This window comes from Sylvia atricapilla, chromosome 25 (assembly GCF_009819655.1).
Source record: "Sylvia atricapilla isolate bSylAtr1 chromosome 25, bSylAtr1.pri, whole genome shotgun sequence".
Classification (NCBI taxonomy): domain Eukaryota; kingdom Metazoa; phylum Chordata; class Aves; order Passeriformes; family Sylviidae; genus Sylvia; species Sylvia atricapilla.
The window spans coordinates 3,811,706-3,831,119 of NC_089164.1; the positions used below are offsets into that span (position 1 = coordinate 3,811,706).

Consider the following 19,414-nt stretch of genomic DNA (forward strand, 5'->3'; position numbering starts at 1 on the left):
GCCAGTCGAGCGCCGAGCACCCTCCTCCCCCCCACCACTCCCCAGCCGCAAAGGAAAGCAGCGCCCAGGCGGGTAAAGGACAAAATCAGACTTTTGTTTATTAAAAAAATACTTTACAGGAAAAAAATTCTATGCATTCCGCAGGACTATTTTACAAAGAAATAGCTTAACAGTTTGACACTGGTGTACAGTCAGCTACCGACAGCGCGGGAGGGCGCGGGGCCGCCCCCGCACACGCGCGAATGTCAATAAATACACTAAGGCCGCACAAAGCAAACAGTCGTCCAGGCAATTGTACACGTCCTCTGGAGGCAGAGACCTTAGATAAATTAAAACCACAGAAAAAAATAATCGTAGCTGCCAATCAAATCAAATTAAATCACGAAACAGCAATACAGGAGTCGGTATCTTTACATGTTGTACAGAGAAATCAGGAGAAAGCGGGTGTTTGAATGCTCGGGGTGCCCTGGCCACTGCTCAGAGCCCACAGGAAGGGACAGAACAGGCTCTGGGGGAAAGGGAAGGGTCCCTCTGCTCCTCTCCCATTCCCTCAGCCAGCACAGGGCTGCACAGGCTCAGCACTCCTCGGGAACTGCAATTGCAGAGTTCAGCACTCAGCTGATTCACGCCCCAAAGCGGGGCGCTCACCCTCGATGAAGGACTTGGGGAAAGCTCTGACAATTTGCCTTGTCCAGGGGAACTGAACTGTAACACGCAGTAAAGCTGGCAGAGCACAGCAGAGCCCCTGTGAAAAGTGTCCCTTATGAATCCCCTGGGAACAGCTCATAGTGTCCCCTCTTCCTGGAAGAGAAGGTGGCAGGTACCTGCACAAAACGACCTGGAGTTTGTCTAGAGGAGAGAGGAAACCAAAGCCAGCCGCTATTTCAGCTTTACACTGCATTTGCAAGTCCATTGCTAGCACAGCTGAGCCACTTGCCTTTATCCCTGGGATGTTTTAGTCACCAGCACTTGATTTAAAGTCGAGCCTAAGGCTCAGTTCTGTTTCACAGACAGAGCACTCGGTCAGTGACAGCTGTCTCCAGCACAAAGCTGGAGTGTTTTCTACCTGACACACACATCACAGAGCAGATCCTCATAAATGGAGCATGGAGCATTTGCAGTAACTGACCAGCACATTCATATTTAGAAACTGTTCTGTATCTGCTTTCCACTGAGAATAACAAAATGTTAAGATGTTGAATGGACCTTAAAAACCACCCAGTCCCAACTCCCTGCCATGTGCAGGAACACCTCCCACTGGGCCAGGCTGCTCAACCTGGCTTTGAAAACTTCCAGGGTTGGTGCATCCACAAACCTCCCTGGGCAACCAGATCCTCACCACCCATCAAATTTCTTCCTTATCTCTAACCTGATTTCCTCCTCTTTTGATTTGAAGCCATTGCCCCTTGTCCTGTCACTCAGTTCCTGATGAACAGCCCCTCTCCAGCCTCCCTGTAGCCCCTGCAGATCCTGGAAGAGGCTGTGAGGTGTCCACACTGAACAGCCCCACCTTTCTCAACTTTAGAATAAGCCATCAAATGTGCCAAAGTTTGATTAGCTCATCAAGGAGCCTGTTTTATGAAATCTTGGAGAAATTCAAATAGCAACTATTTAACATGAGATATTCAGTAATATTTACTGGGTTTGTTCTGCTCCAATACTAAGTGGCTTGAACTCCTTACTTCCTTTCTAAACTGCTCTAGCTCATTTTTTTTAAAAAATAAATCAGTGTTCTACAGGTCTTGGGCTGGAAAACATTTGCCTTTGTCCCATCAAGGTTTTATTCGAGGCAACTGAAGCAATGGCTGAAGAGTGAGCAGCTTCCCAAGCAATTCCTCTCACACTTTACATCCAGAGTTGAGGTGGAATTTGAAAGTCTGCCAGTTTGGTTAAAGCACAGCAAAGCTGAGCATGGATTTATTAAGAGATTCTCAAACAGCTTGTTCCTCTCTCCCTCAGTCTTCCAAAATAGTATAGCATCAGCAACATTCAGGTCATTCAAAGATACCTTTATTTATGTGCATTTCAATCTGACATTAGGTTTTAAGTTAGTAACTGAGCAGAGCACAAGAAGCATGATGCTACTGGTCATGTCCCTCCATGCAAGAGGAAGTCAGAGCATTTTCCAGGTATTTGTAGGCTGATTTTCAGGCTGTTGTGACAGATTTCACTAAAGCTACAGCTTGGAAAGTAGCACAAACCACCCTAGTCTTCCTTCATCCATTTGAAAACTGCTATTAGAATTTACAGAGGACTTCCAAATGGATTTCATTCCACTCCAATTTTCCCAATAAGCAGACAGGTTGGTGCATGGGGGCTCTCACTCTGTTTATTCTGCCTCTGCAGGTTTGCTTGGCCCCTGCAGGTGTGACAGTTCCTGAGAGATCAGTGCTGGCTGCCAGGGAAGGGCCAGGGAGCAGCACGGGAGGGGCACGGAACGTGGAAGACTCGCAGACTTGGTCAAAAGGAAAGAACACCCCTGGGGAATCTTTGAATGTGAAGGATGAACTGAAACCACTATTGCCTGTGAGGAATTTTACTTTGCACAACCCTTAAAGCTATGAAATTCCTCTCAACATAAAAAGTGGAAAAAACCCACCAGAGAACTGACGGCTCGTTCCTGAGCCGCGCTGAGTCATCTAGAATTTCTGCTAAGATTAAATTACACCCCTGCATGAATCACATTACTTCTCATCATAAAAGCTTTCCATTCTAACACCTTATTTACACAGATTACTAAACGAGTCACTACCACTTCAATCTGTAAATTAGTTTTAAATTGAAATATTTCCTAGTCCTCATTTTTGTACCGAAGACAATACATACATACACATAAGGAGTAATACAGGTTCTAACTAATCACTGCAGTATCTTCTGAGGATTATTTCTCTATCAGTTTAAAATAGTGACCTCTACACTGAGGTGCTAATATGTATATAAAAGCCTACACAAACAATATTGCACAAAGTAAGATTTATAATAGAGTAACATATTTTAGAGACCCTTATAAAGAGAAGAGTAATAATCGATATTAAAAAGATGCATCCAGAACTAACACAGCATCTTTGCTTTTTGTCTAGTCTAACATAGTGTTTCAAATCTTTCCTACCCCAGTGAGGATTAGAACAAATAAAGTTATCTGGAGACAGCTTAAGTTGCACCAAACCCCAACTTGTACTCTAAATGTGGGGAGGGGGAAGGGAGAGGGAAAAGGGACTTTTCCTTTTGATGACTGGAAAGGGCAGTAATAAATGGGGTGAGCGAAAGTCAAATACAGGTTACACGTTAACATCCAGAACTATTGAAAGATCGTTTAAAAACTGTTGACAGCTGACACTTTACACATTGAGCATGTGCTGCTGATTTTTCCACAGTAACTGGGCACCCAGGAGCTACACGTGGAAAAAGCAGTCCAAGTCCAAAATACTTTTTATTGTGAAATACTAATACAGAACTTACACAGTAAGGCTGTCCTTATTCTAGGAAGTCAGGTATCAGCTCAATGCTTATTATATTAAGTGCATCAGTACAAGGGAAAGTGTGGATCCATTGGACACGTTACGACCCGATCAAAACAAGCTGCCAAGTTGGTTAAGTATTTTAAAGCCTTAAAGTGCTCAAAGATAGCAGTTTCCTCCACAAGACTACCAAGAGGTTCTCTAATTTTGACACTAGCATTTATCACGTTCAGGGAAGATGTATTTTGGAAGCAAAAACCCTCACACCAAACAACATAAGCAGTGCTATGAGAAGTGTTAGGTCAGTAAGTCATTGCATTTCAACAGGAATCAGACACTTGCTTCAGTTCTTTTTACACGTCACCCTTGTAGGAACTGTAAGAAACATCAATTTCTACAGCTTGTATATAAACCAACATGTCAAGAGCAGACATACCAAAAATTCCACAAATCATCAAAAGTGCTGTGCTTTCTCTATTTTTTCTTTTTTTTTTTTCTTTTTTCTTTTTTTTCTTTTTAAACTTTTTTAAGCAATTAAAATGAGATGGGGAAGTCACTTTGCAAGTCTTCTACAAAAGCATCACTTTCTGGTGAAGATTAGAGATAAAGTAAAAGTAGGGAAATAACACTGACCAATGGAGTTCAATCATGTCATGTTCCTGGAGGAATTTCAATCTGACTTTGAGAAGATATTCAACATCTCTTTAAACAGAAAGAAGTGGTAGACCACTGTTACAGGTTGTACTAAGGGGTTAAAATACAACTTGAATTTTGCATAATCTGTGTAAAAAAGATATGCTTGACATTTTGGAATGTCACCTTTCTTTATAGAATTATAGGCAAGATTTCTCCAATAAAACATAAGCCAGTTATAAAACTATAACTTCACATCAAAATTTTAAAAAGTTGTTTAAAAAATGTTTGAATATATACATATCACACAGAAGAGCCTGCATGATCCTGTGGATTGTGTTGCTGATCAGACTCTATTTTAAAACCTGGAAGGGGCTGGGCCACCTGATCTGGTTGCACAAGTCCTGATATTGAAGAAACAGAGGAGGAGAGCACCCCTGGGGTAAGCTGAATTTCTATACCTGGTTCTTCAGACTCTATTTTTACACTCACACCTTGGGGTTCACCTTCTGCCTCTGTGTTTCCAGGAACATCACTGTTCAGGCTTGAATTGCTTTCTGCTTTTGGAGAAGTCTCCCCCACGGGGTGGTACTGTTTGAGTCTGATGTGCCAGGCTAAGCTGCAGACTGCTGACACTGTTTTGAACTGATGAATGACATTTCTAGGGATGAAGTAGATGTCATTGTCACACAACTGAATCCTAGCATAGCGAATGCCTTCCCGTCTCATTTGGTTTAGTTTGGCTTCATCCACCCATTGAACACACTGGGAGAAGGAGAGATGGGAAAGTTAGTGGTAAACTCTTCAAACAATCCAGCATCTTCCTATTTTCAGGTTCATTCATGTCTAAATCAGAATGTTTCCGTTTCATGGGTAAAACTTCAAATTCAAATGAGAACTGGACTTTTAAAATACAATGTTTCTGATGTGCACATCTTGAGAGGAGAATGAAGAGGGTTCTATAGTTACAAACAACAACAATGGGCTGCATTGTTTGGGCTGGCAGGACTGAGTTTAGATGCTTCCATAGCCTAAGACCACATCAGACATTAAAAAAGAAAAAAAAAGCAGGAACAGGCACACATAGCTTAATCAATAGATTGTTTCTATAGCACACCCTGAGACTCACAGCATGAACCCAGCTTAGCAGAAAGGAAAAGAAAAAGGTCCCTTTCCAGCTGAACTATTTTATCCTGAAACACAAGGAAATCTACCCAAGAGAGCTGAGAACTGAGGGGATACAAAAGGGCTGACTTTAGGGAGAAGCTGGGATCTGTCAGAAACTCCTCCCAGAACACCAGGAATGAGCTGTCACGAGGGCAGATTTGATACCTGTGACACTGGAGGTTCATGCAGGTCCAGCTGAAGTCTCTGCACAACATCAGTGAAGTCTTCAGCATGAAAACAAACCACATCTTTGGTTATACGAGGCTGGTCACTCCTAGGGGAAAAAAGAGAAATCCAAGAATTTTGCAAGTATTTGAGTCACAGAGAATTACAGCTCTCCCCAGCAGAAAGCTTCATTGAACCAGTGACCTGCTCCAGTGTTACACTGTGCACAAAGTCTCAACACTTCTCAATAGTGTATTATTTTGAAAAAGAGGGATAATTCATAGATTTCCCTTTTTTCTTTCTCCATTTTTGCTGCATTCACAACAGAAGTAATGTTTGCACGGACAATATACTGAAAAGCCTGAGAACCAGGTTCAAACTGCCCCTATCAAAGTTCTCTGTGTTCTAGAAACCACAATTTGCCTCAATTCTTCCATTTTGTAATTGGACAGAACAATTCTGCATCAAGGGAAAAATGAAAAATTACAAAGTAACGCTGAAGTTGAAGCAGTGAGGAGCTTTATTCAACAGCTGTAAACCAGAGTGGAGGAAATACAGGCATCTTTTATTCTAATGATATTGCTAATCATGCTAGCCAATTTCTACTGTAATTTTGAGCTATTACAATGATGTAAGTCCAGTTTCCCTGCAAGGTCAACAGCAATATCCTGGGTACATGACCTGAGAAAGCACTGCAGCTGTGAAATTAATTACACTGAGCTCTGTGACTACAGACACAAAAGCTAGAATTAATATACCTGCTCAAGAAAAGAATAATCAAGGATGATGGCCCAAGTTTAAGGCTTTTGTATATCACTAAAATACTCTGCAAGCTGCTGTTACAATTTTTTTTTTTAATCAAGATGAAAAAACAGGAGGTACACAGCTTGAGGTTTTCAGCTCTGTGCAGCTTTTGAATCACAGAATGAACTAGGTTGGAAAACACCTTTAAGATCACCTAGTCCAAGCTATGACCTAACACCTCCTCATCAACTAAACCATGGCACTGAGTGCCATGTCCAGGCTTGATTTTTTTAAACCAGTGACTCCACCACCTCCCTGGGCAGACGATTCCAGCGATTGTCTCACTACGGGGTTTAAACCATTTCTGATTAGGTTTGTTTTTCAAGGAATTATTAAAAAAAAAAAGAATAGGTGCATTCCAGCAGCCCTTACCATTCCCCAAACTGCACAGCCTTGAGCACCCCGACAGCAGCTGTGCTCTGCCAGTCAAAGCCCTGCCCCACGTGGTCGGCGTGAGCTCTGGTCCTGTCCTCAAACAGCACCTCGCGGGGCTCGCTGGTCCGAGGTAGGTACTGCAGGTTCTTGATCTCGTTCATGGACCTGCAACGGGATAAAAACACACACTAAAAATGTCCCTGCTGCTCAAAAATTCACATTTCTGTTGAAACAATCTTAAAATTCTGCGTGCTGCAGGCTTCAAGGGAACAAAGAACTTCCTTCTGATTTTTTTTTCTAGGTGTTTATTTGGTGAAAAACTGAAACGAAACCAGCAAAGTACAATTCAGGTTATGAGATCAAACTTTACAAAACAAATGAAATCGCATAGTTTTTTTGTTCACTTGTGTTGAAATACTTTCTCCAAGAATGTATTGTATGAATACACTGTATTTATGTAAAATAGGGCTCTCTTACAGACTTATTTGGGAGTACATCCGGAAATTCTTCTTAATACAATGATTAGAATATTGCTTGGAAATTCTAAACCTTGCTTCCAAATCTCCTGGAATTTGTTTCAGAACACTTTCAGAGACAGAAAGCAAGACTACACAATAATTCCTGTCCGGGCAGAGTTACAAGTGCTTTAGCACTGACATCAGAATGCAGCATGAGCAGTAGAAGGATCTCTGCTGTTTTACAACATTCCACCTGCCCTTACCACCAAACTGATTTTTGCCACAGAAACAAGATGAATTAAGTCTCCTAAAGGATAATAAAAAGAGGTTTTAATCTTAAAGCACTGATCTAGGATATGCGAGAAACACTGAAAGATACTGTCAGAAGTAGTGAAATAAAATAACCCCCACAGGTAACATTTGCTTTATCAGCTGAGCCAATTTGAAACAAAGTGAAAGTGAAACTTAAATCTGAATTAGTCCTCTGAAGAGCCAGTTACACATCAAGTACTTTGCTTTTGTTCTCAAATCTGACACAGACATAACTGCAACGTTTTGCCTCGAGTACAAAAGGAAACCCAAACCTTACCGGCGCCGTTTGAAGGGTGATTTTGGCATATCAGCTGTGGGGATCATCTGCTCTCCCGGCCTCACCCACATGATGGGCCCATCGTCACTCTGGGACCTGCACTGCAGTCTGAGACTGGAGAGAGTCCCCCAGGGCAAAGTCATCTAAAAGAAAATAGGAACAAAACAACCCACAAAACACACATAACACAAAACACTGGGTGAGATAGAAAAATTAAATGATGCCTTTGGTAAAACTGGTTCAAATCTGCTGTCGAAAGAATTGCACAGAAACTAAGTTTGAGAGGGAAAAGGTATTCCAAGCTAATTTTATCAAGCATTGTTTTTAGGGAAGTAGAAGTGCATGCACATATAATAAACTTGATTTTTTTTTAATTAGCCACCTCATTCCATACCTTTCAATCGACACAAGAATGAATGAACCTCAGTAGCTCAAATAAGCACATCATTAAAGAAAAGACCTTACAGCTTCTAATTACTTGGAAACCTAATAATTGCTTAAAGATCTACAGCGCTCTGAACACACCACAAGTTACTGCTTACTCTAAGAAATGGAGATTCTTCCAACATATCTAGGAATTCTGGGAAGTAGTCCCCCACTTCTTCATCCACGGCTCCCACCAGGCTGATCTGGCGCATGGGTCCTGCTCTGTAGGTGCCACAGCAGTACGTCCGAGTGACCTGGGGGCCAGACACAGACACAACACCACCACAGCTTTAGTTCTCTCACAGGAGATGAAAACGAACTCATCTAACAGAGCTGGGATGAATCTTGGACTCATCCACATCTGTTCCAGCAGATGTGCCTTTAGGAACACACACAGAGACTGTTTAGAACAGAAGAGAAAGAAAGGACTCCTGCCTGTACTGACAGGAAATCCTTCTGAAGTTTGAATAACAGCAAGTGAATGTTTGACTAATTCAGGAACAATTCAACACTTCCAGGCTGACTTGAGAAAACAACCACACAAGGTTTCATTGTGACTCGGTCTTTCACCAGCAAGCTTCAACTCCCCACTAGTTTGTACTTCTACATTTCAAACCGGATGCTCCTGGGACATGCACATTCCTCATTTCAGCCCTGGCCCTGAGGTCCTTCCCCTGGGACTGCAGTGAAAAGCCTCAGTGTCCTTCAGGCAGTGGTTCTGGTGATCCTGTTATAGTATACACAGAAAACTGCACAAAAACCAGAGGAAATGAGAGGTGTCAGTGCTCATGGAGAAGAATTTCAGGATAACCATTTGCAGCAGAACCTGCTGTCAGTGCTGGGGCCAGAAACACCTTAATCTCACAGCTTGTGGACATCCCCTAGAACACACACTGTCCCAGTCCCCAGGTCATCTGGAAACCTTCCTTGCCAATTTCCTGTTCCCAGAGGAGAGCCAATGGCAAGACTCCAGAGTTCTGCAGCCTCCTCCTATGGAGTGCAGCTGGAATGTGCCACATGGCCACAGAGGAGGTTCTGTGTTCAGACCACAGCTAATGGATGTTAGAGAGCACAAGTTCTACAGAGCACAAGTCTGTTTTGCTGTGTCTGAGCCCAGCCTTCCACCACCCTTCAGTGTTCTAGGGGTGAAAAACTCCAGCTGTTCTCCATGGCTCAGTGCTGGGACAGTACACACAATTACTGGTAAATCTGCAGTTTAACAATCATGTTCACACTGTGTGATGCATTTTATAACTCCACTTACAGATACACGGATGCAGCAGCTTAGCTTTAAGTTTAGTTTCAGTTTTGCATGTTCAGCCAGCAAACCAGATGTCATTAAACTACTCCATTCAGTTGCTAAAGATAATTTAAGAGAGACTAATAAAGGAAGAATAGAGTTACTGCTGCAATTTTATCCTCCAGCAGCAACTATAGATAAAATTTTAGAGTGAGCTAAACTCCTATTTGCTGAATGCAGCTCAGAGCAGGAGCACTGGAACACCAAACAATATTTCAGTTCTGTGCACCTACAGAAAAAACTAAGGACTGAAGTGTCCTGGTCCTTATCCTGTGAAGTTTAACTGCCTGGCACTGTTTATTTAAGTGGAGACAGACTCCTTCCACATGAGTTCTGTGCTACTGAAACCACCTGGTGAGAGTCACTAGTATTTTACAGGTGTTTGTCATGAGTTAAAATAAATTATAATTCCATATGCAGTTTTTCCTTGTAATGCTTTCAAAGGAAATGAAAAATGAGCAGCTTTAACTTTGTTTTTTCTTTAATGCACTGGGAACAATGAAAAAATATACAAGAACTTAGGAGTTTTAAAGGAAACAGTAGAAATACTTTAGGGAAGCATTGGATTTCAAGGCTTTGCTAATTTTTAATAGAAATTAAAGGAATATAACAGATTTGAGAATTAAACTCAGGACATGTTTACACTGAAAACATGCACAAACTCACAGCAGGCTGTACTACTCATCTGAAACACCTCAATCACAAGGGATGCAGTCTACTATTTTAATATGCCATAAAAAACTTCTTAAACAGCTTCTCTTTCATTCTTAAATCCTTCTGAGCAGCAAACACCAACACCCCTGGTTAGGCCAGTGGCCTCAAGAACATGATGTAATGAATTCCCAAAAGAACAGGCATCCTGCTCTCACTTTCCAGTGGGGTGGTTTAGTGTCCCATGAGTAAGCACCCTGCCTGCTGCACTGCAAACTGCTTTGGCCTTTCATTCACCAGGTGCTGCAAGATTCCCTCCTGGCTCCATTCACTCCACAGCCACCTGTGTGCTGCCCTCAGTGCAAGAAGAAAGCTGAGACGATGAAACAGCTGAAGTCACTTGGTTATATCCATTAAGATCTCTCGAAGTGGTTTTTATTTTTGTTTAAAGTTGTAAGTCCTGTTTAGGAATTTAGCCGGGGTCACTCCAGTTCATATGGCTGCCAGAAGTCGGTAACTTATTTACACAGCACCTCCCTTGCTCTAATTCGTTCCCTGTGCTGCTTTGAAAGCAGCAGTGGATCACGAGCAGTCACTGCCGCTGTTTTTACTGCTGCAAAAAGGACAATGGGGCCAGTAAGACCACTGTGCCCTTTCAAATGCACCCAGCCATCAGCGCTGTGCATACTCCCTACTCCACACACCCCACACTGACACTGAGGAATGGGCACGTTTAAAATTAGCCCGAGTGCTCACCGAGACATTTTCTCTCAGCTGCACCATGTGCCTCTCAGTGCTCCCACACCTGGGTGAGAACAGAACAGACAGAGGCAGCGTTTCCTGCCAGAGGCCCAGAGCTGCTGTTTATTTGCATGTTCCTGAGCCACCCCAGCCTCTGCACGGGTTAAGTGAGCAGCACAGGGTGAGAAGAGGACACACAGATGAGACATCAGCTGGAGACAAATGAGGTTAAGTCTCAGAAGTTTCTCTCCAGTTGCAAGAAAAGCATGAATCAGTTGACAGCAACAATATTTCAGCGTGCCAAGTCAGCTATAAAACCAACCACACAAACACTTGGCTACAAGGAAGAAAGCAAGAGCACAGGGCTGGTTCCTGCTGAAGGACAAGGCAGTGACACGCCAGCACAGCAAGGGTGACATGTCTGACTAAAATCTGACACAGTCCAGGACCACTGGGCATTGTTTATATGGCTTTCGTGACAAACCAAATGAAGTCTGCAGTACAGATGCACAATTTCTCCATTTCATACTTTGGTAGCTACTGCTAAAAAAAGAAATTACCCTTCCAGAATCACGGAAGTTCACACGGGGCAGACAACCAAATTGTGATGTGGTTCGTGAACCAAAGCTGTCAGGGACAGAGTAACCTGTTCTGAACAGCAGGAGTAAGAAAATGTACCCAGTTATCACCTGTTGGCTGCTTCTGCCACCTTCTTCCCAGAAGGAACAACAGCTTATGCAAAACCTACTTCCCCAATTCTCTTTCCTGGCCTCTTCCCAGAACCCCCACACACCCTCTGTGACAGCCTAACTGTTCTTTGGATCACAGAGAGAATTCATCAGGCAGTTGATCAGTCGGGAAAAAAAAAAAAAAACCACAAAAAAAAAAAACCAGAAGTGGGTTTTTTTAACTCTAAATATATTCCCATTCACCGAGTGGAAGCAGTTGTACTGAAACAAGTGATAAGGAAAATAAGAGTTCATTCTAGCTGCACTGCAAAGAGCTTCCAAATTAAAGCGTGCCCTTATGTGAGGAAAGCTCACAAATTACTGCTCAGTGATTGGAGTCTTGAAAGCTCTCAGCCCAAGTGAACAGCTCCACAGTAAAGCTGAGCTCCTGCACTGGAGCATTAGAAGCAATGAGAGCCAATGCAAGCAAAAAATCCAGAGGACACTAGAGCTTAATTATTTTAAGATGCTGAAAACAAACATTTATGTAACAAATACACGTTGGAGTGCTTTGCTATAAACTCATTGCCCTGAGAACAAAGAAATTCACCTTGCAAGGCAGTTAATTATCACTAGATTTACCAAGTCCTTCAGATTAAAGTCCTTGTTTTGAATACTACAATTCAGTTTTTCTAAAAACACAAAACAGCTGAAGGTTGTGCAAAGGCCATATTAAGTTGCAGTTTACAGAACAAATTTTGATTTCTTGACACTGAATCTTCAGGAGTGAAGACTCCCTAATGCTCCAAATCCCCTCGGCACAGGTCAGTGCAGAAAACAAACTCGTGCACAGAGAAGGAACCCAGAATGGGAGCAACTTAATTACAAATCATCAGTGTCACAGCATACAATAGTGCAACACGTTTAATCTGCAAAAGCACAACTAGGAAGTTCTTCTGGGCTGTACAACTCTCTTACAGAAGGGTGAAAAGTGAAGCTTGGCAAATCTGTTCATCCTCACCAGAGCTGCCAAGGAACAGCAGCACAGCAGGCAGGTTCATCAGCCCAGGCCCTCAGCAGCCTCCTCCTCCCCAAGACAAGCCTGCAAAACCTGGGGGAACCACCAGCAATTTCAAGGTTTCCTTCAGCTTTTCCATCACCTGTGTTCTCTGAAGAGCTGCCTGTGACAGCTCCTCTGCTCTGTTTGCTCAGGGAGAGCTGCACTAACACACTTCAGCCAGAGAGGATTAACCAGGTCATGCTGGAGCTGGGTTTAGAGAAGTGGTTTACACCAACTGAACCTTATGTCATGACTCAATCTTAATCAAGTTTAGACAGTACTTAAAATAGAATTAATTGAAGTACCAACAGACTATAACCCAGCAAAGCCTCTTATTTATTACCATACATTCCTCATGTGTATTTAGAGCGCCAGTATTCGTGTTCATAGGACATTCAGCGAGAAAAAATGCAATTGTTAAACATTCCAGAGGCTCTGTTTAGCCATTCCAGGGGTCATCACATGCACTGAAGCCAGAATGCAACCAGGACACCAAGGCACACAGATAAATCATTAATACAGAAGACTGTAAAGCCTGACCTGTGGACACATTTCCCATCTGCAGCACACAGGTGTGGTTCATGTGCCCACAGCAGTGGTTCATATGCTCGGAGCCTGTTTTGGGCTACTCTGCACCCAGACACAGCTCTGTCAGCACAAAGAATTACTTCAGCCAAGGAACAGAAGCTGGTTAAAATAAGTGCTGCTGCAGCAGCAAATCACAGTCAAACAAAAAGCCAAGTGTCACAATTATACACTTAATGCTATTCAAAGACTTGACAGAGACCATGCAGTAACTTTCTGTAAAGCAGTAATTGTTTTTCCAATGCTTGCTTATGAGCATTTGGTAAACCTTGCAGAGATCCAAAGAGCCCATCCACAGGCACTAACACACCAAAATCTGTTGTTAAAGGTGTGTTCCTATGGTGCTGAACTGAACTCCACTGCAGAGTTTCAGGTTTATCCTCCCAACAGGTGAATTAGTAAACGTAGTAAACATCTCGAGCAAAGACCTTAAAGGGTAATCAGCAGTTTGGATCCATTCTCAGACTAAACAGAAAGAAGCTTTATTCCATCAAAAAGAAAATTTATCTAAACTGTTATCTTGTGGTATACTCATAGATACTTCTGAGTTTGATAACAAGGCTAAAATCGAAGAGATTTTCATAGGGAATCTTAAAATTAGCTCAGTTTTTACTGTTGCATTCATTTAAGTTACACGGAGATGCAGTTTCAGAATTTAAACTAGCTTAAGCCTACCATGGAAACCAAGGGAGTAAATAAAATGAAATTTCTTTTCCAAGGCAATAAAAAAGATCCTCTAACCACCTTCAAGTTACAAAGTTTAAACAGCATAAGGGGCTGAGGGAACTAAGATGTTCAAAACTTTGTGAATCAGATATACTGCAACATGAAAAGTGATGTCATTGCTAAAAACAACAACCCCAAGACCCCAGAAACAAACCCCAGCTCTACTGACTAGAAAAGCAGTGCTAGCATTTGCAGTCTATGCAACCCTTGAGACAGACTTGGCTGCTGTTTTGAACAATCTCAGAGTTTTCCCAAGTTCAGAAGAAAAAGATGCTCAGTGCAGACCTTTCCTCAGGTCACAGGTCTGAGGTGTGATTCACCAACTACCAGGGAGGAGAGAAAAGCTTTAAGCAGAAGCAGGAATAAACAGCACAGTAGTGTAGTCCTAACATCACCTTCCTTAGAAAATCAATTTGTGACTTGCCTATTTTAAGTCATGTCTGCTGTGGGTTACTAAGATTAATCAAATCTAGGCATTGTGCAACATTTATGCTTTTGAATAATTCTTACCTGAGAGTGAAAATTTGAAATTGTTGTTGTTTCAATGTCCTTCTTGCCCAAAATTTCCATTTTCACTGGAGTGTTTGGAAAGTTAAAAGCAAAGTAATCCAGGAAGTCTGGTAAATAGGCAGCAGCTCCGTGCACTATGGCTAAAGCATAGTAAGCTGCATTTTTATCATTTTCACTGAACGACAACGCAAGAAACTCTTCTGCAAATCTCTCCATCTCCACTGGAGACAAAAATGAGAGTTCATCCATGTAAGCATGCAGGACCAGGGCACCTCCATTGGACTGGTGCTCCTCGTGAATGAAGTTACTGAATTTAGTGCCAGTCTTGAGGAAGCTGCTGCGCACAGAGTGCTCCTGGTGTGTCACAAAAGGGGTCTGCACTCCCTGGGGTATCCGGTACTCCTGCATGCCCAAGTTCAGTCTGCACAGCTGCTCATCCTTCAGGTACCTGAAGGATTCCTTGTTCATTTCCAGGTTGTCACACTGGCCTTGAGACAGAGCCTCCTTGTCAATGCGAGTGAGCCCAGCGCACACCGTCTGCACCTCCTTGTTGTACATCTTCAGGCGTTTTCCCCTCACATCTTCCCGGTGTTTCTTTTTCTTTTTTTTCTTTATCTTCTTCATTATAAGACTGTCAGCTCGCTGGGTTTTGCCATTTTCATCTGGAGTTTCTGGCAGTAACAATAAAGAGAAGATTAGAGTTCTGCAGTTGCAGCATATTCACCCCAAAAGAATTCAGGCCTCTCGCTGAAGGGATCTATTCCCAGGGAGACTGACCAATTGTAAAACGTTGCATTTTGGGTTGTATAATTAAGTCAAAAGTCAGGGTATCTATAATTATACAAATAAAGCCTTGAATTAAGGAAAACTTCCAAAATTCTAGCTTAATAGTTTAGAAATACTTCCATTTTTAACAGATTTATTAGAGGACCTTTAAAAGAAGTCTGTATTTCAGAGCATCTATAATTAAGTACATTAATAACTTCTGACATTTAAGGCAGTGCCACACACGGGAAGAGGATAAACAAGTATGTGTAACATTTAAACATTCAGACTTTCATTACAGAACACTTCCCTGCTTTTGGACACATGATACAGAAGCAAACAGAGTAGCACTGAAGAGCTACAAGCTTTACTTACATTTAGAGGTAAAAACACTTAAGTAAATCTTAGACTGCTGATCTTTTAAAATTAAAGGACCCAAATCATCACATCAACAGATTCAGTCTTATAGTTAACGATTCAGTTAATGGCAAGGAAGAAATTAAGAGCCTGTTGCAGTTGTTTGAGGTTTTTTTAGAGTTTAATCAACCTCTTAAAGACTGTGAGATAAAATGTAAAGAAGTAGTTCTGTCAGGGAAAATGGAACAGTTTAAGTTGTTCTTCTTTCAAGAATAAAAACTAATTCAAATAACATTTAGCACAGGACAAAGGTAATTAGAAAACTTGATGCTCCAGCTGTAAAAAACTCAATTGCCACGACAAGATTTTAATGTGCCTGAATCAAAAGAACCATTTCATCCAACAATGCCCATAAATCTCCAGGAGCTGTGTTAGCAGGATAGCCGTGGGGATGAGAACAACCTGCTGCTGAAGGCAACACCTGACCAAAGAGACAGTAACTAAAGTTTTACCGTTTCCCCTCAGCACAGGCCTTTGTCCTAATAAAATTTCCTTTCTTTTGCTGCACATGGGAATTCCCTCTTCATTCTCTTAGAGCACTTAAGTTAAAGAAAAAAACTCCACGTTACACTGTTTTATGGGAAAGGGCGTAGTGATAAACACAGGCAGCTCCAGGTTCTTCAGTGTAACCAGTGTTTAACTGGATCATTACTGGTTTGTCTCAGAGCTCGTTACTGGAGAGGGTTGACCTTCACAACAGCCTGGAGTAAGGAACAGAGTTACTCACGGAGCAAAGAAAGAGCTGATTGCTTAATCCTCACTTCATACAACAGCGTTAGGACCTGAAATACAAGTTTTCACCGTGCTGCTGCAGCCCTTGCAAACAGCAAAGGCCCTGATCTTTCTATTTCAGAGAAACCAGGAAAAGCAGGGCAGTATCACTGGTTCTGGGAACACAACTGAAACGGCTCTTGGAACGGGGTTTGCTGCAAGACTCAGCCGTGAGGAGTGCACGGTTTGCTCGGTCACTGGGCTCTCAGACACTGACACTGCTTCACTCACTGGGTGAACGTGCAATTCACACACCAAGTATTTGTCCTAAACGAGAATTTCACGCCACCACTGAGCTGTCGGGAATACTTCCCCATGCACGTTTCTAAGAACATTTGGTTGTTACAGGTCTCTTTACTTTAAGCATTTCTGATTTTAGGTAGATTTTTTAAAACCTCACAGATTTTAATTCAGAGTATCTTCCTGTTTGAAACCATATCCTAATAACAGACAGAGGAATTATTGCATTTGGGAGCTTCCAGTGAACACTTGTCTGTTTTCAGGATAAAAGCTGCTCTGGATTCACTGAACACAGCAGAGTCCCACTACTACAGCGAGTAACTGCTGTATTCAGTGAAGCTACACTGATATTAGAATAATGCCTGGCAATCTTGAATGAAATATAGTTTTGATTATTCAAAATACTTTAAATAAACAGAAAGCCTACAGCACAAAAACACACACACACAAAAAGCTGTGGACAGGTCACTAAACTATGGGCTCAGCAGAGAGGCAGAGTGACAGCAGTGCCAATAACTCTGCTACTCTAAAATGATCCAATAACCCACAACAGAACCAGAACCATTATTAAACAGCAGAAACAGTGGGAGTGTTCACTGTCACCTTGGGCCACAGATAAGCACGGTATAGTCAATGTAATCGGTAGTTTTATGAGATTATTTATCAAAATAAAAACTAGTCAGGAAAAGAAATAGAGCCCCATCCCAAAAGGCACTACCCCGACAGCCGAGGACAGGCAGTGAAGAGCTTCAGATGAGCAAACAGCTTTCCTTTGCAAATCTGGAATTTTGATGCTCATTTTCACGCTGTTTAAACCTTCATTAAGAGGCCTAATTTAATTCTGAGTTAGAACTGACTCAGTGACACTTCAGTCTACAAAGTTACACTGCTCTAAGCTTTTGCTTGATAAACACTGATAAAACTGCAGAGGTTTACAGCCAGAAGCTTTTATAGTCGTTATTCAAGCACAGTGGTGTGGAAGCATTAACCAGAGGAGAAAAACCTCTCCTAGTAATAGTTTTGTCTGTTCTTAAGACAATCCTATCTAGAGTTTACTCTACAGACACTTGACTTCTGTAAGCAAGTGCATCTTTGGCATAAAACCCGCCCATACACTCCTCAAACACAATTCACCACACTATATTTTTAATTACAGCAGCTTTTGCAGTTATTTTTTATCTATGTTGCTTTCTCCAAGAAGCTTTTTACTATAACAAATCTCTGAGCAGAACCAAAACAATCACTCCGTGCTGTTGAAAAAAAATAAACCCACACAGAGCACAAACCAAAAGATAGAGATTTTTCGGCCTTTTAATGAAACAAAACACAGAATAATTCGGGTTGGAACGGACCGCTGGAGATCATCCAGTGAATCCCTCCTGATCATCCAGTGAATCCCTCCTCTGCCAAGGCAGAGTCACCTGGAGCAGGTGACACAGGTTTGGAATACCCACAGAAAGGGAAATCCCAGGACGTCCCTGGGCACCTGTTTCAGTGCTCTGCCACCCTCCATTGAAAGAATTTCTTCCTCACGTCGAGGAGGAACTTTTTGTGTTTTAGTTTATGGCTATTCCCCCTTGTCCCGTTGCTGGGCACCCCTGAATAGAATCTGGCACCATCCTCTGACACCCTCCTCGGAAATATTTGTACTGAATCACGAGATCCTTTGCCCGGCCACTTATTAAAACCAACAATTAAACCCCCCCCAAAAAAAAATAAATTAAAAAAACACCAGCAGCTCCTCACACATTCACGCAAGCACAGAGAGCAGAAACATCACTCGCACAGCAGTGGCACAGCAGTGGCACGCTGAAGCCGCGATGAGGGCGGCTCTGACAGCGGCAGCGGCCACCCCGCGCTCCGTCCGCGGGCCGGACTCGCCGCGCCCGCTACGACACGGCCGGAGCGGGGCCAGCACCGCCGCGCTGCGGCCGCCGCTCCCTCCACAGGTGCGCCCGGGGCTGGGAGCGCGGCGCTGCCGCCCGCCCGGCCGAGCCCTCCGGCCCCCGACCCCCGCGCTCACCTCGCTGGCTGGGCCGCCCCGCCGCGCCGTCCGCGGGGCTGCCTCGCCTCGCCTTGTGCCCGGCGGGCTCGGCGTGGTGCCGGTGGTGGTGTCGGCGCTCCCCGGGCGGCGGGAGGCTGAGCGGGGAGAACGTGAACAACCCCGCGGCGGCGGCGGCGGCGGGGAGGGCGGGCGGGGGCAGCGGCTCCGCCGGGCCGGGCCCCGGCAGCAGCGGTTGGCTCGGCCGGGCTCGCTTGGCGGCCGGCGGTTCGCCGGGTGCAGCCCGCCGGCGGCGAGGCCCGCGGGGCCGGGCGGGCCGATCCGCTGAGGGCGGCGGCGGCTCCTCCGGGGCCCGCGGCACCGCGGCGACCTGCGCGGCCATTTCAGGGGCTCCCTCACACACATTTAAATGGCCCGAGCGCCGGGCGCCGCCGCGCACGCGCCGCCGCGGGGCACCATGGGACATGTAGTTCGGGGGCGCGCGGCGCGTGCGCGCGGGTCACGTGGGCGGCGGGGGCGGGAAAGCGCTGAGGGGGAGCGGAGCCGTAAAAAAACTTTTATTTCGCTGGTGTTTGTCGCTTGTTTTAAAGTGCTTCAGCCATTAAACACCCGCGGCGGGGTGCTGCGGAGGCTTTCCCCGTGAGGGAGATGAGGTGGAGATGTTGGAGCGAGCCTGAGGAGGCCGTTCCTGCCCGTGGCGCTGGGATGGAATATAATGATTGAATCATTGAATATTAAGGGTTGGGAGGAACTTAGAAATCATGTTTTACCCCCTGCCATGGGCTGAGGCACCTTCCACTGCACTAAGTTGCTCAAAACCCCGTCCAGCTTGGGAGAAACAGGAATATCATTTGGGTAAAGGCTTTCACTGTTTTCTGTGAAGAAAACCCGTGACTGCAGTAA

At 43.9% G+C, this 19,414-nt stretch overlaps 1 protein-coding gene across 1 annotated transcript; it reads right to left on the bottom strand.

Annotated features, from left to right (window-relative positions):
• Window positions 1–73: 73 nt before the first annotated feature.
• Window positions 74–18,902, bottom strand: RSBN1 (round spermatid basic protein 1). The gene is made up of 7 exons (XM_066335790.1): window positions 18,533–18,902; window positions 14,317–14,987; window positions 8,192–8,329; window positions 7,650–7,792; window positions 6,600–6,767; window positions 5,424–5,532; window positions 74–4,856 (listed from the first exon to the last, which is right to left on the bottom strand). Exons 1-7 carry the CDS (start codon window positions 18,891–18,893, stop codon window positions 4,395–4,397), a joined length of 2,052 nt encoding a protein of 683 aa, XP_066191887.1. The 5' UTR covers window positions 18,894–18,902; the 3' UTR covers window positions 74–4,394.
• Between the last annotated feature and the right edge of the window lie 512 nt (window positions 18,903–19,414).